This window comes from Phaenicophaeus curvirostris (genome assembly GCF_032191515.1).
Source record: "Phaenicophaeus curvirostris isolate KB17595 chromosome Z unlocalized genomic scaffold, BPBGC_Pcur_1.0 scaffold_52, whole genome shotgun sequence".
Lineage (NCBI taxonomy): Eukaryota > Metazoa > Chordata > Aves > Cuculiformes > Cuculidae > Phaenicophaeus > Phaenicophaeus curvirostris.
This window is the reverse complement of record NW_027206665.1, coordinates 693,129-720,388: the sequence shown is the minus strand read 5'-3', so window position 1 is coordinate 720,388 and position 27,260 is coordinate 693,129. Positions and strand designations below refer to the sequence as shown.

Genomic DNA, 27,260 nt, shown 5'->3' with positions numbered 1-27,260 from the left:
TGAGGCCAATCATACTCCAACTGAAAAGGAAATTAGCAACACATGAAGGAGTTAGATCTGCTTCGGAGGTGATTGGTACCGAAGCGCAGCTCTTCCTCTCCTCCTAGCACCTCGATTACCAGTACTGGTCTGGATGTTCAACAGTAAATTCTCTTATACTCATCATGTCATTGATGCTACATGGAGTAAGTGCATTGCATTAATCACTCAGCGACCCTGTATAGGAAGCCCTAATCATCCAGGAATATTAGAAGTGATTATGGACTGGCCAGAAGGCAAAGACTTTGGAATGCCACCAGAGGATAATGAGTGAGTCAAAGCACTCAGTGATATTAAAGGAGGAGGATCGCATGACTAAGGAGGGTGGTTTCATCTACTCTTGGGACAATCTACGGGAATCACAATGAGGATATGACATATCACCCATGGTCACTGGTGCAGCCAAACTGCACCCCCTGGTTAAAAAAGAGACAACCCACAAGCCAAAGGGTGAAGGTGGTGGGGACCAGAATGCCTGACTGCCTTTTGTTGTGCTTGTAAAGGAAATACCCTACTTGGCTATGGAGATAGCTAAACTGCAGCTGGCAGACAAGAGAGACAGAGACTGAGTATGTGTGATTCACTGATGCTTCCTCCCAACATGAAGGAAAGAAATGGAAATTTCAGACAGTGACTGTCCATGTTGATTCATGGGAGCAGATCATAACAGAAGGAGAAGATGGTGCCCAAGTGGGAGAATTAGTAGCAATGTGGAGTGCATTGGATAGGCAATAAGAGGACTTAGACTCCATATACATCTATATGGATTCTTATGCTGTGTTTAAGGGATGCACTGAGTGGTTGCCTTTTTTGGAGCAGAACCATTGGGAGGTGAATAGAGTCCCAGTATGGCAGAGAGAGAAATGGAAAGAAATAATGGATGTAGCCAAACAAAAGCCGGTAATGGTAGGATGGTTGGCTGCCCACCAGAAAGGGGACCATCCTGCACATGTACGGAATTACCAAGTCCATCCCCTCATTTGTCTAATGGGGCAAATGGAAATAGGAGGGACAAGCAGATGGGTATTTTTACTTGAATGGCTACATGTTAAATGATGGCGCAGTGGGATTAAAGATCTCCTATGAGAGGCAATAGGAAAGGGATGGCCAGTGATCCAGGAAATTTACTCCACCATAATTTCCACGTGCGATGTTTGCCAAACTTGATTTGAGAAACACCCCCTACAGGACCCTCTGCTTCATATATGAGATGGAAAGGGACTATGGGAGGCCTGGCATGTTGATTATATTTGGCTTTTTAGGCTATCAGAAAGTAAAAGACATGTTGGTGGGAGTGGAAATTGTATCAGGGCATGTACAGGCTGAGGCGTTTGCCCAGGCGACAGGAGAGAGAGCAGTGAAGGGCTTAAAACTATGGTTCAGTTTTCTCCCTAAACTCAAAACTCTTCAATCTGACAATGGCAATCACTTTACTGCCGAGGTGGTGCAGGAATGGGCAAAACGGGAAGGGATACAGTGGGTATTCCACACTCCCTATTACCACCAGGCAAACAGAATACTTGAGAGACAATTGGCTCTTAAAGTGGTATCACAACAACTAGAAAAAATTTTATGTTGAATGTTGCTGAAGCACAGTGGAATAGTACATTTACCCAGCTGCAATAACTTTGTGAACTGCTCCTCTGGTAATTCGATTATCTTGTTTATTTTCCAGTTTGAACCATCTGATCACTGGTACCCATGGGAAGAATCACAAAATTAATACTTTGTTTGTTTTTCAGAGATACAAAGAATTCTAGCTGCAGCAGTTATAATCTAATCCAGGCGCCAATGCGTATTTCTCCCTTTTCTTCAGTCTGTGTGTGTGTGTGCAGGGGACTGTTTTGTCGATTTGTCTGTCTGTTTTGTGGTTGCCTATTTAAAAACTATTGCTTTATTAAATGTATGTGCCGAGTATAACCCAACTTGTGAAAATACCGGTGTAGTCTTGAGAAAGTTGTTTTTAAACATGCGTATGACTAAATGATCCTGCAGGACAAGCTTTTTCCCCTTTCCTGAAGGAGTTCATAGAATCATAGAATAACCAGGTTGGAAGAGACCCACCGGATCATTGAGTCCAACCATTCCTATCAAACACTAAACCATGCCCCTTAGCATCTCATCCACCCGTGCCTTAAACACCTCCAGGGAAGGTGAATCAACCACCTCCCTGGGTAGCCTGTTCCAGTTCCCAATCACTCTTTCTGTGAAAAATTTTTTCCTAATGTTCAGCCTGAACCTCCCCTGGCAGAGCTTGAGGCCATTCCCTCTTGTCCTGTCCCCTGTCACTTGGGAGAAGAGGCCAGCATCCTCCTCTCCACAACTTCCTTTCAGGTAGTTGTAGAGAGCAATGAGGTCTCCCCTCAGCCCCCTCTTCTCCAGGCTAAACAACCCCAGCTCTCTCAGCCGCTCCTCATAAGGCCTGCTTTCCAGCCCCTTCACCAGCTTCATTGCTCTTCTCTGGACTCGTTCCAGAGCCTCAACATCCTTCTTGTGGTGAGGGGCCCAGAAGTCAACACAGTATTCAAAGAGCGGTCTCACCAGTGCTGAGTACGGGGGGAGAATAACCTCCCTGGACCTGCTGGCCACGCCGTTTCTGATACAAGTCAAGATGCCATTGGCCTTCTTGGCCACCTGGGCACACTGCTGGCTCATGTTCAGTCAGCTGTCAACCAACACCCCCAGGTCCTTCTCCTCCAGGCAGCTTTCTAGACAGACTTCTCCTAGTCTGTAGCACTGCATAGGGTTGTTGGGCCACAAGTGCAGGACCCGGCATTTGGCCTTGTTAAACCTCATCCCATTGGTCTCATCCCAGCGGTCTAGCCTGTTCAGATCCCTTTGCAGAGCCTCCCTACCCTCCAGCAGATCAACACTTCCACCCAGTTTAGCGTCGTCCGCAAACTTGCTAAGGGTGCACTCAATGCCTTCATCCAGGTCATTCATAAAGACATTGAACAGGGCTGGACCCAGCACTGAGCCCTGGGGAACCCCACTTGTCACTGGCCTCCAGCTGGATTTAACACCATTTCCCACCACTCTCTGGGCCCGGCCATCCAACCGGTTTTCCACCCAGGAGATGGTGTGCCTGTCCAGGCCAGAGGCTGACAGTTTCAGAATGCAGTGAGAAACTGTGTCAAAGGCTTTACTGAAGTCCAGGAAGACAACATCCACAGCCTTTCCCTCATCCAGCAGCCGAGTCACTTTGTCATAGAAGGCGATCAGGTTAGTTTGGCAAGACCTGCCTTTTGTGAACCCATGTTGACTGGGCCTGATCACCCAGTTCTCTTGCATGTGCTTTATGATGGCACTCAAGATCACCTCTTCCATGACTTTCCCTGGCACTGAGGTCAGACTGACAGGCCTGTAGTTTCCTGGGTCCTCCCTGCGGCCCTTTTTGTAGATGGGCACAACATCAGCCAGCCTCCAGTCCAGTGGGACTCCCCCAGTCTTCCAGGACTGCTGGAAGATGATGGAAAGGGGTTTGGCCAGCACATCCGCCAGCTCCTTCAATACCCTTGGATGAATCCCATCCGGCCCCATAGACTTGTGGGTGTCTAGTCGGGCTAGCAAGGCTCTGACCACCTCCTCTTGGATCATGGGAGCCTCATTTTGCTCCTCTAACTCCTGGGCTTGTACACAGATGGAACAACTTTCCTTACAATTAAAGACTGAGACAAAGAAGGCATTAAGTACCTCAGCCTTGTTCTCATCCCCTGTCACTGTTGTTCCTTCTGCGTCCAATAGGGACTGTATGGTCTCCCTAGTCCTCCTTTTATTATTTATATATTCATAGAAGGATTTTTTGTTATCTTTCACAGACTTTGCCAATCTGATTTCTAGTTGAGCCTTAGCCCTTCTGATTTTTTCTCTACACAATCTCACTTCCCTCCTGTAGTCCACCCAAGAGGCCTGTCCCCTCTTCCAGAGCCCATAAACGTTTCTCTTCTTGATATCACTCAAGATCTCTCTGTTCAACAAAGCTGGTTTTCTCCCCTTCTGGCTTTTTTTTCCGGAACATGGGGATGGCTTTCTCCTGAGCTGCTAGGATTTCCTTTTTGAAGAGCTCCCAGCCCTCATGGGCTCCCTTGCCCTTAAGTACTGTCTCCCTGTCCTTCCAGTGTGGCAACTGCATCACTCAGCTTGGTGTCATCTGCAAAATTGCTAAGCGTGCACTCGATCTCGCCTTCAATATCATTGATGAAGATATTAAACAGCACCAGTCCCATGAATGGTCCCCTGAGGGACACCACTTGTCATGGATCTCCATCTGGATGTTGAGCCATTGACCACTACTCTTTGAATGTGACCATCCAACCAGTTTCTTATCCACCGAATCATCCACCCACCAACTCCATATCTTTCCAATTTAGAGAGAAGGATGTTGTGGGGGACCATGTCAAAGGCTTTACAGAAGTCCAGATAGATCACATCATTTGGTTTTCCTTTGTCCACTGCTGTGGTTGCCCCATAATAGAAAGCCACTGAGTTGGTCATACAGGGCTTTCCCCTGGTGAAGCCATGGTGGCTGCCTCTAATCACCTCCTTGTGCTCCATGTGCTTTAGCATAGCTTCTAGGAGGATCTGTTCCATGATCTTCCCAGGCACAGAGGTGAGGCTAAAGATGTGGGAATAAAGTGTGGAGTGGTGTTACTTTCACTCTACCTGTACCGAGTTTTTAGTTTTTCCAAATTCCAGGGACTAACCAAGAGATGTTTTAAAGGTCTTGATGATCTGAGAGACACCCAAAAGGTAATTCATGGCATCCAAATCCCTAATTGTTATATCAGGGGATGTAAGGTGTCCTTAAGACTGGAGGCATTTTTCTCCTCTGTTTTACCGCACCAGAAACATCAATCTCTATTGGAAAACTTAGCCTGGGAAGTCCTTGTATCATCCAATTTGACTAAATATGCATTCGGGGAATTGAACCTACAGGTGCAACAGGCCTCAAAAAATGTCTCTACAAAACTGTCTAGCCTTGGATATGCTCCTTCTAAAAGAGAATGTGGTCTCTGGCATGAACACTGCCGATGGAGTATGCTTTGTCACCATCCATAACGCTACTACCTCAATAAAAAAAACTCAAAACAGTATGAAACAAGTAGTGGACCAGACTGCTGAACTGTTTCAATTGATGCAGCCTATGGACTAGTTCAAGGGCACCAAACTCATGGTTACACTCCATCCTGCGATCTTTGAGACTCACAGGGCGAGGGGTATGGTTGAAGAAAATAGGACTGAAGTTAATTGCTGCATTTATATTTTTGATAGCTGGCCTAACGATTGTCCACTGCATGATTAACCATGCATGCTCTTCTTTCTCTTCACCGTAATAACTTTCGGTGTTTTGACAACAGGATGGCCTACATGGCACCAGGTTTATAGGTATCAGATAGGAGCCACCTTTCTCAAAGCGGGAGGAGAGTCTTTGCTCAGGAGCTTTCAGAGCTCATTGATAGGACTTGTAACTAGATGTGAAGGGCGAGCGGGATAATATCAGGCTTGCCTATGACAAGCAGTAGGAGGACACACAATGGTTGGAGGGATGGGATGCAGGTATGGGCCCTCCACCTGCTGTCCAGGGGCATGCTGTGGATGCCACGGCACAGTTGAAGTCCTGTGGAGACAGGCAGGAGTCTCCTGAGTTAGCAGGTGCCAGGAAGGAAGCTTCTCCAAAACACCTTATAGGAAATAAAGCATCTTCCACTAAGAAGGCAATACAACCAACAGCCCAGCTGAAGTGCCTCTATACAAACACACGGACCTTGGGCAACAAACAGGAGGAGCTGGAAGTTACCGTGCTACTAGAAAGCTATGATCTAGTTGCTGTCACAGAAACTTGGTGGGACGAATCCCATGACTGGAGCGTGGCTATCGATGGCTACAGGCTGTTCAGAAGGGACAGACAGGGAAGTAGGGATGGAGGCATTGCCTTGTATCTCAGGAAAGGGAAAAAATGTGAAGAGCTGTCAATGAAGAGTAGCTGTGAACAGGCTGAAAGCTTGTGGGTCAGAATAAAAGACCAAGGAAACAACAGGAACCTTGGGGTTGGTGTATACTACAGGCCACCTGATCAAGGAGAGCCAAGCAATGAAGCTTTCTTCCTCCAGCTACAGGAGGCTTCACGCTTGCAAGCTCTCATCCTACTAGGGGACTTCAACCACCCTGACATATGCTGGAAAAGTAGCACGGCAAGCTGTAGTCAATACAGGAGACTCCTGGAGTGCATTGAAGATAATTTCTTAGTCCAGCTGATAGAGACCCCCACCTGAGGGGATGCAATACTGGACCTGATGGTCACCAATACAAGTGAGCTCATCAGTGACATCAAGACTGGAGGCAGCCTGGGCTGCATTTATCACGTGCTGGTGGAGTTCAGTGTCCTGAGGGATATAGGAAAGGCAAGGAGTATAGTCAGGGCCCTAAATTTCAGGAATGCAGACTTCCAGCTCTTCAAGGAATTACTCAGTAGTCCCCCCTGGGACACGGTCCTCCGGGACAAGGGAGTAGAACAGAGCTGGCAAATATTTAAGAATGCTTTCCATGAAGCACAGAAGTGCTCAGTCCCCAAATGTAGGAAATCAGGCAGGAAAGGGAAGAGACCAGCATGGCTGAGTCGAGACCTGCTGGTTAAACTCAAGAAGAAGAGAGAGCTGCACATTCAGTGCAAGCAGGGAAAGGGAAGCTGGGAAGAGTATAGGGACGCTGCCTGGCTGTGTAGGGATAAGGTCAGGAAGGCCAAGGCGCAGCTGGAGCTGAACTTGGCAAGGGAAGTGAAGACTAACAGGAAGGGCTTCTACAGGTACGTCATTCAGAGAAGGAAGGTTAAAGAGAACGTGCCCCCACTGATGGATGAAAATGGTGATTTCGTATCAACAGATGAGGAGAAGGCTGAGGTACTCAACAAATTTTTTGCCTCAGTCTTCACTGATAACCACTCTCCTCACCCCTCCTGGGTTATGGGACAACAAGATGGTGACCAGGGGGTAAAGCCCCTCCCACAGTAGAAGAGGATCAGGTTCATGACCACCTGAGGAACCTGAACATTTATAAGTCTATGGGACCTGATGAGCTGCATCCCAGAGTCCTGAGGGAATTGGCAAATGTAGTTGCCAAGCCACTCTCCATGATATTTGAAAAGTCATGGCAATCAGGAGAAGTCCTGTGTGACTGGAAGAAGGGCAACATTGTTCCCAAATCTAAAAGGGGTCGAAAAGATGACCCTGGGAACTACCAACCTGTCAGCCTCACCTCTGTGCCTGGGAAGATCATGGAACAGATCCTCCTAGAAGACATGCTAAAGCACGTGGAGCACAGGGAGGTGATTAGAAGCAGCCACCATGGCTTCACCAGGGGCAAGTCCTGTATGACCAACTCAGTGGCTTTTTATGATGGGGTAACCACAGCAGTGGACACAGGAAAACCAATGGATGTGATCTATCTGGACTTCTGTAAAGCCTTTGACATGGTCCCCCACAACGTCCTTCTCTCTAAATTGGAGAGATATGGATTTGTTGGGTAGACTGTTCGGTGGATAGGAAATTGGTTGGATGGTCGTGTTCGGAGAGTAGTGGTCAATGGCTCAAAGTCCAGAAGGAGATCCGTGACAAGTGGTGTCCCTCAGGGGTCCATACTGGGACCAGTGCTGTTTAATATCTTCATCAATGATATTGACACTGAGATCGAGTCCACCCTCAGCAGGTTTGCAGGTGACACCAAGCTGAGTGGTGCAGTTGCCATACCAGAAGGATGGGATGTCATCCAAAGGGACATGGACAAGCTGGAGAACTGGGCCTGTGAGAACCTCATGAGGTTCAACAAGTGCAAGGTCCTACACCTGGGTCAGGGCAATCTTCAGTTTCAGTACAGGATGATGTGACCGAGAGCAAACCTGCAGAGAAGGACTTGGGGGTGCTGACTGATGAGAAGCTTGACATGAGCCAGCAATGTGCGCTCACAGCCCAGAAGGCCAACCGTATCCTGGGCCGCATACAAAAGAAGTGTGGCCAGCAGGTCGAGGGAGGGGATTCTGCCCCTCTATCCCTCTCTTGTGAGACCTCATTTGGAGTACTGTGTCCAGTTCTGGAATCCTCAACATAAGAAGGATTGTTGAAACGGGTCCAGAGGAGAGCTACAAAGATGATCCGAGGGCTGGAGCACCTTCCCTATGAGGACAGGCTGAGAGAGTTGGGCTTGTTCAGCCTGGAGAAGAGAAGGCTCCGAGGAGACCTCATAGCCACCTTCCAGTTCCTGAAGGGGGCCTACAAGAAAGCTGGGGAAGGACTGTTCACAAAGGCTTGTAGTGATAGGACTAGGGGCAATGGATATAAACTGGAGATGTGCAGATTTAGACTAGATATAAGGAGGAATTTCTTCACGATGAGCGGTGAGGCACTGGAACAGGTTGCCCGGGGAAGTTGTAGATGCCCTATCCCTCGAGGTGTTCAAGGCCAGGTTGGATGGGGCCTTGGGCAGCCTGATCTAGTGGGAGGTGTCCCTGCTCACGGTAGGGGGGTTAGAACTAGATGATCTTAAAAGTCCCTTCCAACCCAAACTATTCTATGATTTTATGATTCTCTCTTTTCTCCTTCTGTTCGCTATATGCAACTCATCATTGAAGAGAATGGCTATGTGCATATCAACCCATGAGGGGAAATAGGCACACTTTTTTGAGCCATGAGGTGTATATGTAGAATCCTGGTACCATCTGGCATGGTGGCATGACTTAAAATGTCTCAAATCAGGTGTGCTGATCCTCCCCTAGGCCCCTGTGCTGCAATGTGCAAAGTATCCCAGGAGGGGACCTTTTGGAGGGCATGTCAAAGTTTGAGATATCTGATACAGGTGTAGGAGAAGCTGAGAATTAGCAATCTGTATGTGTGTCTGTGTATATATGTATTTGAAGATATAAGTAGTATTGACCAGAGAATTATGTAAATGGTATGGAATAAGGGCTGGAATATTCTGGTTTGAGCTAAATTAGACTCAATTTCTAACTTTAGCCAAGTCTCATCTAAGTAACTTCATTTTCTGAAAGTTAACTGAATGTTTTTTCAGGAAGTCTTTTTCTCTAGATCTGATAACACAGGGCATTGATATGCAGAAAGGCCATTGCTTATATTTATTCCTATAGAAACCAAGGCTATTCCTGAGCTGATGGAATGCTGTAAGTGAAAGGGTTTTGTCTCAGAAATATGCTAGTTGTACTCAGATCATCTGTACTGACATCTCACCTGCTGTGGGGACCCACACCTTCCAGCTGGAAAGAGAGAATAGCTTGGGACAACATCTTTAAACACCACTCCAACTAGATCTGTGAAATTACGTCTGACTATGCCCTAAACTTCAGCAATGAAAACAGCTCCAGATTTTGAGTGCATAGTATGTCCTTGGGAAAGCAGTTCTGTTCATAAAATTGTTCAGAATAAACTGTTAATAGCACATTTTAGTCAAGATTTTTTTTGGTTGTTGTTTTCTTTTTTAATACTGTTAGGCTAATCCAGTTATTGGGGAAGAATACATACAATGGTATTTAGTGAAATCTGGAATAAAATCTGGAATAACAGCATCAGCATAGCAACCCTATATCACATAACATTAACAGTGTCAGAAATGGATAAAGGTTTGACTGCCTTGGTTCCTTTGTGGAATAATTGGTTTTATATCTGTGATGGCTTTTGGCACAGTTTAGATTGTTGTGTGCTATATGACTTTTTACACATTAGAAGTGATTGCCTGAGGTGAGGCAAATTAAATAAATTTAAAATAACTTGATATAGAATCAAACTTACTTGACAACAGCACTGCAGAAAAATCACCTTGCAGAAGTAATAAAAATGGTAGTTTGATGTGTAATCTATCCTAATCCGCTGTATTCTTACAATACCTTGCATTTCCCTGAATTTCTACAATTTCTGCCATATCATATACTATAGGGTCTATATTACAGCGCTGTGGGGATATTGAACTAAACTTCCATTAATTATTTAAATGATTTAGCTATTTTAATTAATATTAACAATAACAGAGGCTGAATCCTGAATATTCTTTCTGATAACACTATTGCTGAAAAAATCTAATAATATGACTAAATACTGTCAGGATGAAACAAGATGTCTTTTGCAGCTCCTTCTCTGCCAGATGTGTCATGGAACTAAACCAGCTCAGTCTCAACCAAAGCACCAACCAGGACAGGAAGTTTCAGTCTTCAAACTAATTAGGAGGATTCTGTAAACAAAAATCTGGCTTGTCATCAGGGTATAGAGATTTAAAGACGTGTCTGCTATGATTGATTGCAGGAGCCAGTATTGTATTTGTAATAAGCTTTTGGACCTTAGTTGAAATAAACTGTATGAGATAGGCAGCTGTGGATTAAAATGCTCATAAATTGAACTTCCCGGACAACTGGCTGGAGGCCAGTTACAAGTGGGGTTCCCCAGGGCTCAGTGCCGGGTCCAGCCCTGTTCAATATCTTTATGAACGACCTGGATGAAGGCATTGAGTGCACCCTTAGCGAGTTTGCAGACGACACTAAGCTGGAAGGAAGTGTCGATCTGCTGGAGGGTAGGGAGGCTCTGCAAAGGGATCTGAACAGGCTGGACAGCTGGGCTGAGTCCAATGGCATGAGGTTGGACAAGGCCAAATGCCGGGTCCTGCACTTGGGGCACAACAACCCTATGCAGTGCTACAGACTAGGAGAAGTCTGGCTAGAAAGCTGCCTGGAGGAGAGGGACCTGGGGGTGTTGGTTGACAGCTGACTGAACATGAGCCAGCAGTGTGCCCAGGTGGCCAAGAAGGCCAATGGCATCTTGGCTTGTATCAGAAACGGGGTGACCAGCAGGTCCAGGGAGGTTATTCTCCCTCTGTACTCGGCACTGGTGAGACCGCTCCTTGAATCCTGTGTTCACTTCTGGGCCCCTCACCACAAGAAGGATGTTGAGGCTCTGGAGCGAGTCCAGAGAAGAGCAACGAAGCTGGTGAAGGGGCTGGAGAACAGGCCTTATGAGGAACGGCTGAGAGAGCTGGGGTTGTTTAGCCTGGAGAAGAGGAGGCTGAGGGGAGACCTCATTGCTCTCTACAACTACCTGAAAGGAAGTTGTGGAGAGGAGGATGCTGGCCTCTTCTCCCAAATGACAGGGGACAGGACAAGAGGGAATGGCCTCAAGCTCTGCCAGGGGAGGTTCAGGCTGAACATTAGGAAAAAATTTTTCACAGAAAGGGTGATTGGGAACTGGAACAGGCTGCCCAGGGAGGTGGTTGATTCACCTTCCCTGGAGGTGTTTAAGGCACGGGTGGATGAGATGCTAAGGGGCATGGTTTAGTGTTTGATAGGAATGGTTGGACTCAATGATCCGGTGGGTCTCTTCCAACCTGGTTATTCTATGATTCTATGAAAATAAATTCAAGCTCTAGGAGGCAGCTTTCCTATCTTTTTTTTCTAAGCTTTGTATGAAATACCTATTTTGATCCTGGTATTCCAAGCTCACTTTAATGTGTGTTCCAAACAGCGTGTTTTTCATCTAAAAATAAAGAATGCTGTTTTAATCAGGGAAGACCCACCAAGTAACAGAATGCAGGAACATTAGAGATCCATGAGAGACATGGCTTCATACGATAGAGATTTTATTCTTTGTATTCAGATTAAGTACACTGAAATAAGTTAATGCTGCAAATATTTTCACAATTTTACTAAATCAAAACTTGCAGTAATAGGCTTTGGGGGTCATACATTAACAGCAATGAAATCCATATGCCAAAGTCTTCTTGCTCCTAACAACCCCGTTTTAGTTAGCTAAATTTAGAATGGAAAATTATTCTTCATATTTAAATTAAGATATTATGTTCTGCAGTTGTTGGAAGCATGAACAATTATTTAATTAAGTTGACAGCTCAAATAGTAATCTCTTTTGCAGTCTGAGAAACAGTCAATGTTGGTTTTTTACTCCTAACACCACTACATAAATATCAACTGTCTATTTAAAAGGAAGAAGTCAAAATAATTTTTCTATCAGAATCAACAGTATCATAATTTAAAATATTTAATTATATAAACCCCAAAACAATTCAAATGTCAAATGTATGTAACAGGAAAACAAATTTATTTATTTCAGAAGACAATACACATTTTTATTTTGAAAAACACAAGAAAACAAGCCTGAGTTCATTTCTGAAATATTCAGAAAAAATCCTACCATCTTTAGTATGTTCCAGTCATTATTTTTAAACAACACACTAAAAGTTAATATATATTTTTATAATTATAAAAGTTTCCTAGTTATTATACAGTACACAATACAAATTGCCCACAAACTATTACTTAGCTCCTTCCAATTTTGAGAGGACATGAGATACTAAAAGATTTAGCATTTCTCACAAAAAAAAAGAAAAATCACATCAGAAAATACATATTTACAAAATCAAATGCATTATACAAAAAACCCTATCAAATTATTCCATAAAGATGTTTTCCTTAAATAATTAAAAAATGTGTTCAACTAATTAAAAACCTGCAAAACAACATTACATTATGTCACATGTACAGTCTACAAAAAGTTGCTTTTTAAATTTACATAATCTATGCAGTAAATAGGAAAACAAAAGTTCAGTTTCTCCTAGTGTTATTACGTTTCTGTGCCTGTGGGACTGAATAATGTTATCTGCCACTTACTAAGTGAAATTAAAATGATGGCACTTTAAAAAAAATGCAGTAGAAAATAAATGGAACCAAGTAAGTTTCCTAGAAGGTAAGAAAGCCCTGAGTGATGACAGAATTATTGATTGGCAAGCTCTAGAATTAACCTAATTACAGTTTACCACCTGAGGCAAAATTTCCCAAGTGTTTGAAAGGCACTCAAAGTTTATTCAATAGCCTCATTGGTTATTACTGTAAATCCAAATTTCCAGTGAAGATGAAAAACTTGCTTTGGTACAAAATTATATTGTAATTTGCTGTTTTTTAGTTATTTTAATACAATATTTAATGTTTAAATACAAAACAATCACTTTAATAATGTATTTGGGAACCCTTTAGCATTATTTGTGTAAAAACAAGAAAATAAAATGAAGCAACTTGATATCAGTGAGTCAAAAGATACTGGATTAGGTCCCTGGTAAACACCATTTAAGGTGAATTTTTCCCTCCAGAGTCTTAATGCTTTTAAAATGTTTATTATTTTCAAGTTCCCTGGTGCTGAAAGTTCTTGCAAGACATTTGCATCACAACTAGGGAAGCTTTTGAGAAAATTAGAGCATTTCCCTGTGTCATTTTGATGCTCATAGTCTTGTTATGGACTCTCTTCTCTACAATAACTCTGAGCCTTTATGATCAATTTACAATAACAATTTTTACCAAATGTTTAATTACTCAGGGCTTCCAGTCCCAACATTTTAATTGCTGGGTTTCTTTTTTTAAAAGAAAAAAAAAACAGAATAAACCAAGAGAGTTTAAATTATCAAACTGAGACATATTTTCCTCAAACGAAAACTAGGCAGTCACTTTGTAAGTGGCTTTTACTATTTCTTAAGTAAAACGGATAAATTAAACTTGGGTCTGCTGGCATATAAAATCACTAGCAGCAGTGTTCAAGGCATGCAAACTGGGAAGCATTTACAATTAATTAGGAATAAAATATTGTTAAATTGAAACCCTTTGAGTATTGCATTTTACTTATACATGTATTTGCATCAATCGACTAAAATTCTTTACAAGTTACTTGCACTATACTATTGATGTAATTTCACTAAACAATGTAATCGAGACTTTTTTTCACTCAGGTAGATTTGAATCTAGTGAATTTAAATCTGCACCTAGTGTTGATGATTGCTACTACAAGGAACCAGTAGAAAAAAAAACAAACCAAAAAAACAAGCACAGTAACATCGTATTTCTATCCATAATTTTCAATAACGCTCTACTTGCTTCTGAACTTGTTCCCTTGTTCTGGTGAGTACTACTTGTAAGAACAAAGGACTTTTTTGACACAGCAGAAGGCAGGTGCAATTGCTAGATGTTTTTTTTTACTTTGTAAATTCTGACATTCAATAAGTCATCCAAACCGCATCCCTGCAGAGGAAGTTGAATCTAGTACCTCTGTCTTTCCATTAGTTCACATCACAGTGAATGAATGCCAAAAGTAATATGAATACAACAGATTCCTTTTTGTCAATTTATCAGATAGACTACAGAAAATTTGACTGCAAACATACCAAGGGTTCCGCAAAATTTACTCTCTCGTTAACTAAGCAGTTTTGTGTTTATATTTAAAGATTTAAATTCATATTATTAAAGTATTTTAATATTACCCTAAAGAGATTTTCAAAATATTACAAATATTTTTTTCCTAAACCTCCGTTTTGTAAAGTAATCTTAAAGTAAACAACTTGTCTGTAGAGTCAAATATTTGATTTCTCCAGATATTGATGCAATTATGAAAACAAAGTAGCAGAAGTAGTGTTTTGCACCAGATAGCACATTGATAGCAGTGAATAATTTAACTTAAATCTATTGAGCCTTCTGTAACAAAACCATTTCTGTCTAGTATGCAAGTATTTAATTTAGAAATTAAAAAAAAATCAAGAAGACAATCAGCTACTTAAATGTATAGAATATTTCCAGTGGTCTAATTAAATTACCTAAAAAGTGTATCCTTACAATGCTCAAAGGGTTAATGCAAGGCATTGTATTAAATTAATTTTATAAGGCTAAAACTAAGCACTTTGCATTTATGCTTCTATTCATGGGTTTTTTCCCTTTTATCACCAAAGTAGCAAAGATACTATAATACCAGTCATTGATCTGTTTTTAAACCACAGACATGATAATTTTCCTGTTCTATGGAGACAAGGATGCAATTTTCAGAAATTTATACTGATCTCTCAAATGAATGTTTTAAAATCTGGAATCACTGTCACATGAAGTACCAAAAATACTTACATTATTAAAAAAGTTAATTTTTCACCAATTTTTTTCATGAGTATAAAAGTTTATTTTCTTTTGTAAAACCACTCTATAAATTAAGTTAGATTGCAATGTAGCTTTAACTAATATAAATGTTTTTCTAAACAATGTTGATATAATTTGGTGAGAAACACAAATATATCAGGTCAGATCCCCTGTGGAAAATATTTTGAACAGAAGCAGTGTTTCAGACATTTAAAAATCCTTTAGTTTAAATTAAAATGCTTTATAGACCTATACATTCCTCAGTGACAGTATACCAGCACATTATTTTACACATTTGTGAATTAAAGGCAGAAATGCTTTACATCATCATTTTGTAAGTAAACAATTTAAAGATTATTCTCCAATTCTTTTAATGGAACATTTTAAAAAAAGTGCACAAAGTATGCTACAGTACAATAATAAAACACAGAAATAGATAACTAAAAAGAGAGATGTAAAAAAACCCCTGATTTACAATGAGAAATATGGAAATGTGCCAACAACTTTTTCATAAATATAAAACTTGTGAAAATTGGGCCCCGTGTTTTGAAAAAGTAATTCAGCAATATCCATTCCACCACAGTGTTCACTAGGTTATTTGTGCTAATTGTGGAAGTGTCTCTAAAATAATTATTTTGAAATTCACATCAAGATTGGGTAAAATCCAGAAATCATATGAGCCCTTATCTTAAAATGTCTACCCAGTGGATGGTCTACCCAGTGGATGCTTGCTACAGCTCTTTAGAGCTCTAAAAGAGTTAAGCAGGCTTCAGAGTAGCAATTCAGCCACATGCTACACACTGTATAATTTGGACTGAAGTATCCATATCTCTGTTCTTAAATCATTTACAGTATCCATCTATTAACATCAAGTGTGTAATTGTTTCATTTGTTTATGTTTGATCAAAATTACAGTAAATTTAAAAGCAAAGAACAAAAATCTCAAACCTGTATGTATACACAGCAGCTTACAGCAACTTAATTATTTTAAATGTTTGTTAAAGTTGGGAAAATGTTACTCAAAAATTTGAAAGATTAATCTGTTGATAAGCATATCTCCGTTCTGTTATCTGAATCAGAGGTAGTCCCAATTGATTTTGATAACTATTGTTAGAATCCATGATACTTATTCTATCTTTTTATGCATATATTTTGTTTTCTTTTTGCACTGTTCATTTTATTTTACTTGTTCAAATCTTATAATGGAAAATAAAAGGGAGTAAATATTTATCACGGGGTTAGTTTTTAGGAATTTTGGTGAAGGGTGCTGATTTCTAAAGGAAAAAACAGGATGTAGTGGTATTTGGGAGAACAAAATTGATGAGGATTCAGTACACAGGTGAATTTAGAGATAAACAAACATATGCTTCATTTGCAGTTTTTGCCAAGACAAAAAACATCTACTGACATCAGTAGGAATTGTGCTTACATAGAATAGAGCAGGATGAATTGGCCTCCAATTTCTACTAAGCAGTTTACAAATAACTTTGTACATCAGAAAATGTTCGGGCATCTTAGTTGATCTGTAACTGTCCTTGGAGCATATGAAAACTCTAGCAACAAATTTCTTTGCTAAAAATACTCTGTTCATTTCACGTGCTGTTCACCCATTTGGTATATATGACTTAAAAAAAAAAAATCAATCCACAGTCACACTAGATAAAATAAGGGACTCCCTAAATTTTTCATACAGTCCTTTCTACAAAATTATGTTTTTCATTATCTCCTTTGCTTTTTTGCTTTTATTTATTTATTTTCACTATTTTAGCTTAGCAAATCCATGTGTCTGCTTTAAAAATAATGAAAATGCTTAAAATAATCAGACAAAATCAGAGATGCTTAATGTCAATTAATATGGACTGTATAAACTATCACTCAAAGACGTAATCATTAAAACATAGCATCAGGCTGACACCCTACCACAAATACAAATTGAAAATATGTGCTGCATTATGTACCTGCTCATTTATTTATTCTGAGTTTTTAAGATTAAAATCTGACAAGGGTTTAAAAATATATTCATGCTTATGACAAGGGTCCATTTACTTTGTTAACAGCATTTAAGTTGATATTAAAGCTAGTTTTGCTTTTCAAGTTCCCAAGTAAATTTTATTTGTAATAAAGCGAAATTCAGTTTGAAACAAGAAAAATATTTTTATTATCAATTTTAAAAGGGATATTAAAATCACTTAATAATAACCCTCCCTTTTATTTCTTTGAAGACTATGTAATTTGCCCTTAATACCTAGGAAATTTGAAAGTGACAGGCACACCTTGTTGAATAATTTATAAGAGTTATTAAGAATAACAAAAAGTACTGAATCTTAGCTTCAGTTCTGTTTAAGGCACCATGTAGTAGCCGAGGTACAATGATCCCTGATGTACATTCTTAAATGGCAATGGTCCATCTAGCTACCTATTCGAATTCAATGCAATGGGGAATAAGTACAAGTGAGGTGTGCCAGTTACACTACCTTATTAAATTTTTGTAAAAGTTTAAATTCACTTTAATAATCAGGAAATATATTTTGAAAAGAAAATTATGCAGGTTGCTACATTCCTTGCATTCTATAAATTATCATTTATGAAAGCAGCAGATTGAACTAGTAGTAGGAAAAGACTTGGAACAGAAGAAAGTAATCCAAAAGGAATGTTTTCCTGTATGACCAGTTCAGCATAAGTAACACATACACTTAAAAAAATCAAGTCACTTCTTTTCCTGTTCAGTTTCTCTCTGCTACAGTACCACTCAACAACCAAAAGTATCTGTGTAGTGATCTCAAATATATAATCAGTAGTCTCCAAAACCAGAGGAACTGGCATGCAAATAAAATCTGGAGCTGTTAATTTTAAAGGAAGCTTATATTGTTTTCGTGGTGATCAGATAATTAGTTATGCCTACAAGTGTACACATTACCACATTTTTACAATTCACTCATTATACATTTGTAAATGAAACAAAACCACTTCTTCCTTACAGAAACAGTAATCTTCCCATCCTTCCAACATTATGATAAAAATACCCCGAATGCTCACAATTTCATCAAAATAGTCTTCTAGTTCTGCTCAATGAAAAGCACCTTTTACAACAAATTTGATGCATATGCTGTCAAATGAGCATACCTCCAGTATAAGTCAAAGAAAGCATTTCTTTTAATATTTCACAGAAGTGCATCTAATTATAAACCTATGCATATGAAATCATTATGACAAATAACATTAAAATATTTTTAAACTATGAAAAAAAAGTTATTCTAAGAGGAAAAAAGCATTAACATTAAAAGCTTGGCAAAAATTTTTCTAGACACTTGAAACTAGGAAAACTCATAATATTGAGCAACCAATGTAAAATGATTTCACTTACGATTTTTTTTTAAACATCTGGCAAAATGCATACACCCATTTCATTTCACAACTCCAATAAAAGGTAATGTTCATCACAGCTAAAAGTTTGATAAGTTAACTTTCAGACCTGTTTTCCCCTCCTCCCCAAGTTAAGTCCAGCATCAACAGGGCTAACGTAGTTGGGAGGATGCTTCAATATTAGACTGCAGTATATGTATTTCCAGTAGCACTGCATTGTCTGATAGTCTGAGTATTTGTAACACTGTGCTCATTATGAAGTGGGTTCAGGAGGCTCTGCTCTACTCCACTCTCAAGCACTGGCTGCTGCATGCAGCCCACCTGAAATGCCTGGTTTAGTTCTGTTTTCTCCCTCTTGGCTTGTGGCTCTCCATTTTCATCCAACTCTTCTATTTCGCTTTCAACTTCACTGCCCTCATCTGCACAGAAAAACAACCAAGAAAAAATAGCACAAAGGGAAAAAAATCTAAATACAAGGTCTTTTATTTTGCAAATAACGTGAAATGTGAAAACACAGGGAAATGTAGCAACCTGATAAAGTAGAAATTGAAAGCTTAATATTTTTTATTGGGAAAAGTCAATAAATACTACAGATAAATAGGGTAATGAAATCTCTCTAATGTTATCTCATATTACTTATAAGGAAACTGAACAGAAGAGAGGTTGACTTGCTCCAAATCATACAATCAGTGCAAGAACGGAGAACAAATTAAGCCTTGAATGTACAAAGAGGACATAAACTCATTTCTTACTATATCCTTCAGTAACAATCAAAAAGTTATTTGGCAAGTGCTTGGACCCAATGTTGCCATCTACAGTTATCAAATCCATCATTCACTACAAATGTAGGTACATGTACATGCTCATCATATCTTCTTTTTTCCAACTGTCCATCCCCTTCAACTCTCTCATCAGGATACACAGCAAAAATCCGTGTGAAATTTTGAAAATTTCTTGTATAAATAATAAACATCTTAAAAAATCCTATGAAGAATCTAGGGCATTCTAGTCATTATTATATACTATAGATTATGCCCATATAATAGTAATATATGCGTAATTATGATACAGCTTTAGAGTCTGTTTTACTATATTTTAAAAAATAAGTTGTTTTGCTCCAAGAGATACATTAATTCTATATAAAATTATACATTTGAGAGATTTGACTGCTTACCTTTATCCATATTTCCAGGGGATATAGCATTTAAATCACCAAACTGCAAAATAAACAATAAAAAGTGTGGACGCAGTCCTACAAAAATATGACCTATCTATGATGAAGCCAGTACTATGCTCCAAAGGCTTGTGGCTAGTATGAAAGTGTATGCATGTGACTGCAGTCACTTCCACTAATTCATTTTCCATTCCATCATATTCATGTCGTATTAAGTAAATTAACATTAAAATAAAAAATCCTCAGCAATTGAAACAATGGAATATAAACTTAAGTATATGTTTTTGCTTCTTTAGGGTGACTTATGTCAAGGCCTCTGTTGCTTTGAGTGAGATATTTCTGATGTAGAATGCCAGAAAATATGACTGGTGTCCATTTTTAAACTACAATATTTTAATCAAAAGCTCTTTTAAAAGTTCCCTTGAGAAGGCGTGTCACTAAAGCCAGTTATAGTGCAGCAAAACTATATGTAAGGTAAATAAATGGCACCGCTGAAAATAGGAATTATGGTTATTACCGTGTGTTCTGCTAACTAGTTTACTTATACAAAGAGCAAAGCGATAAGTTGTTCACAAGTAAAAAATGCAATCTTCCTTCTTCCCTTTCCTTGTCCTTCTTTTAAATGAGAAGCAGTAGAGCATAATTTGATGAGTGAGACTCAAATGAAAGGAGTACAATATTTAGATAAATATATTTCTAACCATATCTGATTCAGTCCTTTTCAGAAATACACAAAAATAAAACTTCAGTGAACACTAAACCAGCATAAGCAGCAGCAGCTCTATCTTTCTAGGTTCCCATGGCCATGCAAAGAACCATGACAGAACTGACACAAGAAAAAAAACCCTCACAATTTTAATGGGATTATTTTGCACAGGATGAATTCTCTGTTCCAGTTAACCACAGGACTGCCTGAGTACTTGTGCCAGCATCAGTGTCCAAAGCTAAGGGATTGGGAGAGGAGGAGACACTGTTTTTCTCAGCTGAAAAGCCCATTTATACTGGCTTTAAGTGTTTGTCAAACTAGCCTTAGTCTTTCCCATTTTATTTCAATCATAGCCAGTAAATGCAGAGAAATACAAGAAGTCAAGCATATTTACATCATCTTCCCTGTTCCCCTCTCACCTCTAAAAGCTTTAGATTACATGTTTTCTCTCTAAGATCATATCCATATTATGTTTACCAAAATATTATATGAAATTCCACAGTACACCAAAACCATCATGTTTAGCATATACCATATCTGTCAAGAAAAGAATGTAGCAATGCTACACTTTTTCAATACTTTGCTAATGGCAGAGTTTAATAAAATATCTAATTAGAAATAGCCATTTATTTTTTCTAAAACAGGTCATATCAATCAAACTACAAATTATGCTGACTCTCCATCTTTATGAAAAATTATATTTTTTATAATATTTAATGACACTATTTAATATATCCTGAGGGAAGAATGATATACCAAGTCATGCAAGGTGTCTTACAACTTAATAGTAACATAAAACATGATATAGTGATCGTCAAGTATAAACACATTAAGCTTCAGTCTGGTGAACTATCTATCCTATGTCAATATCTATCCATTTTCTAGCACTTTAAAAGTACAGTTCCTTGATGATAACTCCTAGGATAATCTAAGTTCTTAAGCAACTCACACAAAATAAACAGCTAGGTGAGTTACTGAAAAAAAAAGATCTGAGGTAAACTTCAGTTTGCAAATGCCATGGGCACATATAAGACAGTGGTTCTGAATTGAGACTTTTGCTCTGTTTATTTTAAACAAAATACATGGAAATATAGGCATGAAAATATGCCATTTTCCAATTCTACAAGTACTTCTGTGCCACTATCATTTCATGCATGTTTTTGTCGTTGGTTGGGTCCTGGTTAACAGCCAAAAAAGAACAAAACATTTAAACACTTAAGGAAAATAGCTTTCTTCCCCCTTTCCCAGGCTCAATTTCACTCCAGGCACCTCTCTTCCCTCTTTGTTACTGTCACAAGTTACACGCAATCCCTTCAGTGAGGCAATGGGTGGTACAGGGGGCCTTTTGGTCAGTACATAGCATTTTTTCACTGCCATTCCTTCCTTCTCACACTTTTCCTCTGTTCCCACATGGATTCTCCACAGATTGCAGTTCCTTTGGGAATATCCCTCTGCTCTCGAGGTTCTCCACAGACTGCAGGGAATATCTGCTCTGCCATGGAGTATTTCCTACTGCTGACTTAGATGTTCCCTCTGCTGTTTCTCATTCTCTTTTATTCCCTCCTCCTTGCCTGTCTGGTCTTTTCTGACCTTTCTTAAATATGTTTTCACAGAGTCATACAAAATTTTGGTGATTGGCTCAGCTTCGGCCTGTGGTGGGTCCATTGCCAAGCTGTCTAGAACTGGCTTTTCCCAGCACAGGGCAGTCCCTTACCTCTTCTCACAAAGGCTACCCCTACAGCCCCCCCGCCCTGTAATCCCCCCCACTAAGCCTTGCCACGTACAATCTATACACATGAACAGTACCACTGAAGTAAAACTAACTTCTGCACATGAGCCACTCTTCTGGATTCAATGGGACTATTCATTTGTGTAAATATTTGCGTTGGAATTTTAAGTATGTGCACATATATGTAAATAGATCCCTGAAAGCAATTTTCCTATTATTCTGTTCCTCTGTTACTTTAATATAATTTATTATTCTGGAACTCAAAAAAGGTTTCTACCTAGTAGGTTGATCTGCTTTTTTTTTTTTCAGTGCTCTGAAAAACAATCATCCAAGGAACATGGATTAAGGTATATAACCCAAATTTGAAGATGCCAATGTAATTGCAACTCAGTCTGCAACAGTTATATTACAGAATGTCCCATAGCTCCATGTAAAGGTTAAAAAAAATTGTAGATGCATATCTAAATTGGTCACTAAATCCACCAATCCATTGTCTTGCATATTATCTTACCTCTCCCATAATTGCGATAGGCGTCTCTCCTGTTGCCTGAGCAACACGATGTTCTACTAAGTAAAACATGTACTCATCATAAAGCAAGCGGATCAGATGAAAAGAGCCAAAGCTAGCAGCACTGCGTAAGGTTAAATCTCGAATCACCATTGAGCTATTTAAATATGAGGAAAAAAAATTATGAAATAAATAACGCAGTTCTTTAATAATTTATTCATATGGAACATGCACTTCATGACTAATATTTTTTAAAGTAATGCTATCCACAAACAGTTGATATATGGTGTCTTCAGAAAGAAATGTCTGGGAAAGGCAGTTATTTGCCTCTCCTCTTTTTCTGAAAGCATGGTTGGAGACCACATTTCACAACTAGAAGCTAAATTTTCAAAAAGACCAGAATAGTTTTGTTTTCCTATATGCACAACTACCAATATGTGAACTCATGTAAAAAATTACCTAGTAGAAGTAAGCTCTTTGTTACAATTTAAAATAATAAAATTATATTAAGATTATTCAATTTTAAATGAAGTAGTCCATCAAAATATCGTCTGTTGTGCTTATGTTGCTAGTTCAAAGGTTTTAATTGGTATGTTTTTTAAACTTTTAAAATTCAATTAAGCTTGTGTATACCTTATAATAGGAAAATGCAGATTGGGGATGAAAGCATTCATATGATACCCTCAGAAAGTAGATGCTACAGTGTACCATTTTGGATAAAACCTAGCTTTACTATGATAGCTAATACGGTAGCAGATGACATGGAATATTTGTCTTGATGTTCTTACACATAAAGAAATATTTTGTTTTCCCTACATAATAAAAATAAAAGCCATGGTATTTTAATAAATAGTATTAAGAACATTTGCTTTAAAATTGTATAGCTATTCAATCCAAAATGTTTCACAGCATGATTCCATATCAAAATTCTAACCACATTCATTAAACTTGCACAGGGCTTTTAAAATAATATACAAACATAATTTCATCCACTGCTGAGTTGCACATATTCCCGTGTTTGATATTAACAACACTTTCAGGGGGTGGAGGGGTCTTTATCTCTTGGGAACTATTGTCTGATACTAATTTTGTCAAAATTACTGCAGCATACAGTTCAGTAAATAATAAAATAATTGACATAATTTAGAAGACTATTAAGAACTACCTGTAGAAAGACCATTTTAAAAGAAATTGCCGTGCTGCTTTAGGAAAGCTGGGTCTTCCTTCATATGGTTTCAATGCTTGCATCATTACATTATCAAGCCAGGTAGCCCACTGTTCCAGAGTGCTCTGCTGCTGAAGAGTCATCTTGAAATCCGTTTCTAGTCTTTGAACCATACTGTCATCACATTGACACACCCAGGAAGCCTGTTCCTGTTACAATACATGGCAAACATGAAAGCCAAACAGAAAAAATGTAAATTATTCTTAAAGACTGAACAATTAAATGAAAAGGATTAAATACCCTTATTGGGCAAACTAATGAGTATTTTTATTTTTATGTCTCTTTCAATTATGTTGAAAGAAAATGAGAGTAAGTACAAAAATGGGCAAAAAATAAAGCACATACACACACAGAAATACAATGGAAAACCTACAAATACATTGCAATGTTCCATATTAATTTTCATGAAAGAATTTTCAACTTCCCTCATTCATAATTCATCTGTAAAAATTTCAGGAATTGTCAGGCTTGGGACTACAGAAACAAGGAGTGAAAATGGCAGTCAAGTGGAAGTTGAGAGAGTAAGAAATAAAGAGGAACCAAGAAACCAAAGTACTATGGTTCCTATTCCTATTTTACTTAAGACCAAATACAATTTTTGTTACATTTTTTTAATCACCTCATTTAAGAAAAGGTTTGTTTTATAGGCAAAAAAGGGTTGTTACATTTATCCATAGTCAGCAGCAGTATATTGTGCATTGTTTAAAGAACAATATAAATAGCACACAACTGGACAAACACAGTCCGTGTACAATAATAAGCAATTCACAGTATTAGCAGTATTTTTAAGTTTAAATAAGACCAATAGGACACTTCTGTTAAAAGGAAATTCAAGAAAACCAATATCAATTTAATATAGACTATAGTCTTAAACTCTAGCTATCACATGCCAAGTTAACATATCAACATTCATAGACCCTGTATCTTATCACAGAACAAAATTTAATATACCATATTTTTGGTCACATACGATATACTAAGTAGTTTGCACACCATTATGCAATATGACTAGACATAAGGAAGAATTTCTTCGCTATGAGAGTGGTGAGGTACTGGAACAGGTTGCCCAGGGAAGTTGTAGATGCCCCATCCCTGGAGGTGTTCAAGATCACGTTGCATGGGGCCTTGGGCAGCCTGGTCTGGTGGGAGGTGTCCCTGCCTATGGCAGGGGGATTGGAACTGGATGATCTTTAAGGTCCCTTCCAACCCAAACTATTCTATGATATAACAATATCTGTGTTAAATTTTATTTATTCAAAGGTCTTTGCAACAAGCAAAAAGAATTTAACTGTTGCTAGTGAACTTCTACAAAGATAAATGTGTTAAAAAGTTTGTTCATGAAAGATAATAAATGTATGACTACCAGTAATCTGATGCATGTCAGTTAGTTGAGCAACAGGAGAAAAAAAAAGATGATGTTTCTTCTAACAAGAAGAAAGAGATAAAAGGGAAAACTTTAAGGAAAAACAATAAATTGATGTTCTAATGATAACTGGAAACTAGTTCTAACCAGTCACTTAGGAAATGCTAGAAATGTAAATACATACAGTTAAAGAAAGTATACTAATGATATTGTCTTTGAAATAAAAATAAATTAAACAATCTGTACTAGAGATAGTGCTGTATGATCAATTTTTTTTCTGGAAGATCAGAAGCTATGCTACTATCCAAGATTTCATCTTCAGGAATTGTTCATGCCGTTCATTATAAGAACACATGTACTCTACACTTTCATCTGCATTAAATAAAAATTGGCAGAATGCATAGTCTGAAAGATAAGAAGCCTTCAGAGAAAACAGAAATTGATAATGGTTCTGAGGTTTTATTTTCCTTGTGGTCAAAGTGTAAGCTGGAAAGTTTCAACTGAATCACTGCATATAAAAAAAACAGTAAAATGGTTCCACTTTGCTTTCTTGATGAAATAATAAGAACTAACAATAAAAATAAATTTTGGGGGAAATCACAATTCTTTTAAAAGTCTGTTTTTTAAAGCCACAGTTTACCTGTACATTGGCAAAATCAACACGGTTGAGATCACTGAGCATCTGGTTGATCTGAGAAGTGTTCTGAAGCACAGCCCGAGCAGCCTGAGCCAGGTGATTGAGAGATGTGTATCTTCTCAAAGTCTGGGCAAAGGCACTTACAGCAGCAACCTATGAAGAAATCCATTTATCTTAAAACATTGTACTCATCAACATGTCTTTTGTTTTGTCTACTTTAATTTTAAAATTGCTGTATTAATTTATGAGGCCTAAGTTATTGTAATTAACGTATAATGGAACAAATACAGTTTTTCCAAGTAATGTTTTTTGGCAAAAAAAAGTTATTTCCAATCACAGGTTTCATGTTTGATGTTCAACCTAAATATGACATTTAGCATAAAAGTTAAAATGCTGCTACTTTTAGATCTTAAATGATATCTAATGTACAATTGCATAAAGTGAAGAAAACTGCAGTAAACTTTGTTTACCTTGGTTTGTATCATTCTCTGTGGAATATTGTTCATAGCACTGGAAAGCCAACCTTCAAGGCTTTTTGCAAAATTGCGAATGGCTTGGGTTAAGGCACCTAAAGATTGAAGAATAAAAATAAAATTAAAGACAGCAAGGTGTCTCTGTGAAAGGGCTAGCCGGCATGAAAACAATCTCTCGATGAAGAGTGGTTTTGCTCTGAACAATTAAATGTACATATTATACGTTTGATTAAATTTGAATTTATGTGCACATGCTTTAGGAGCAGACTACTTCAGGTGAAGATGAAAAATTCAGAAGAAATAAGTTATTTTTAAAAAATCCTTTCCTGTAGTTATGGGTGGGATAATTTTTAATGACTAAATTACTTTCTGTCTAAATAAATCTTTTTGCGCACTGACAATATAACTATGGCTTTCATAAAAGTCTGATATGTTGCTCCAAATGAATTAAAAAAAAATCCTTAATGAAAATCTAATATTCCCTTCTTAGTGTAGTGGCAGTGGTTTCACAGGTGTTTTCAAGCAACACAGCAATTGTCATTTTTGGCACCTTGAATGGTGAAGGGAGAAATTGATCCATGTACAAATAAAAAGTAGCAAAAGTAAGGCCTAAAAGTGAGTAGCATAATTAAATACCATTTAACATCCTGCAGAATTTTTCTTAGTCTTATGTTTCCTCAAATATGATTTTCAACTTACATGGATTTTCCATTCCTGGTTTAGCATGCACTCTTAGAGCATGAGGTAGCAAGCTTGTAAGGCTTTTAATTTCATCTCACTGACCTTATGGTTTATGTCATGCAATACAGAAGAATTTGAAGAGAGACATTAAAAACAAGTGTTTAATCAATTTTAGAAAGTGTATCCATGCATCAAAAGTTACACAAAACAAAACTTCCTATTCGGCATAGACTATGACCATAGCATTCAGAAATAATTGTGTCATTAAACTGAATGTACACACTTTTGCTAATCAAAATTGGAGCTTAATGTAAAATCAGATTTAACATATGAAAAACAGTCATGAACTTATTTTGGTTATTTATCTAAATATCAACATTACAGTTTGCACTACTTTCCAAAAGTCTTTTAGACGAATTAA

General features: G+C 38.4%; 1 protein-coding gene across 1 annotated transcript in view; it reads right to left on the bottom strand.

Moving 5' to 3' along the window:
- Nucleotides 1–18,523: 18,523 nt before the first annotated feature.
- LOC138733858 (transcription factor RFX3-like) overlaps nucleotides 18,524–27,260 on the bottom strand; it is a 217,481-nt gene continuing 208,744 nt past the window's right edge. The window contains exons 12-17 of the mRNA XM_069881364.1: nucleotides 26,156–26,253; nucleotides 25,689–25,838; nucleotides 23,626–23,834; nucleotides 22,464–22,617; nucleotides 19,518–19,560; nucleotides 18,524–18,762 (exon numbers count right to left, since the gene is read on the bottom strand). Coding sequence (XP_069737465.1) covers nucleotides 18,524–18,762; nucleotides 19,518–19,560; nucleotides 22,464–22,617; nucleotides 23,626–23,834; nucleotides 25,689–25,838; nucleotides 26,156–26,253 — 893 coding nt within the window. The remainder of the gene's footprint in view (nucleotides 18,763–19,517; nucleotides 19,561–22,463; nucleotides 22,618–23,625; nucleotides 23,835–25,688; nucleotides 25,839–26,155; nucleotides 26,254–27,260) is intronic.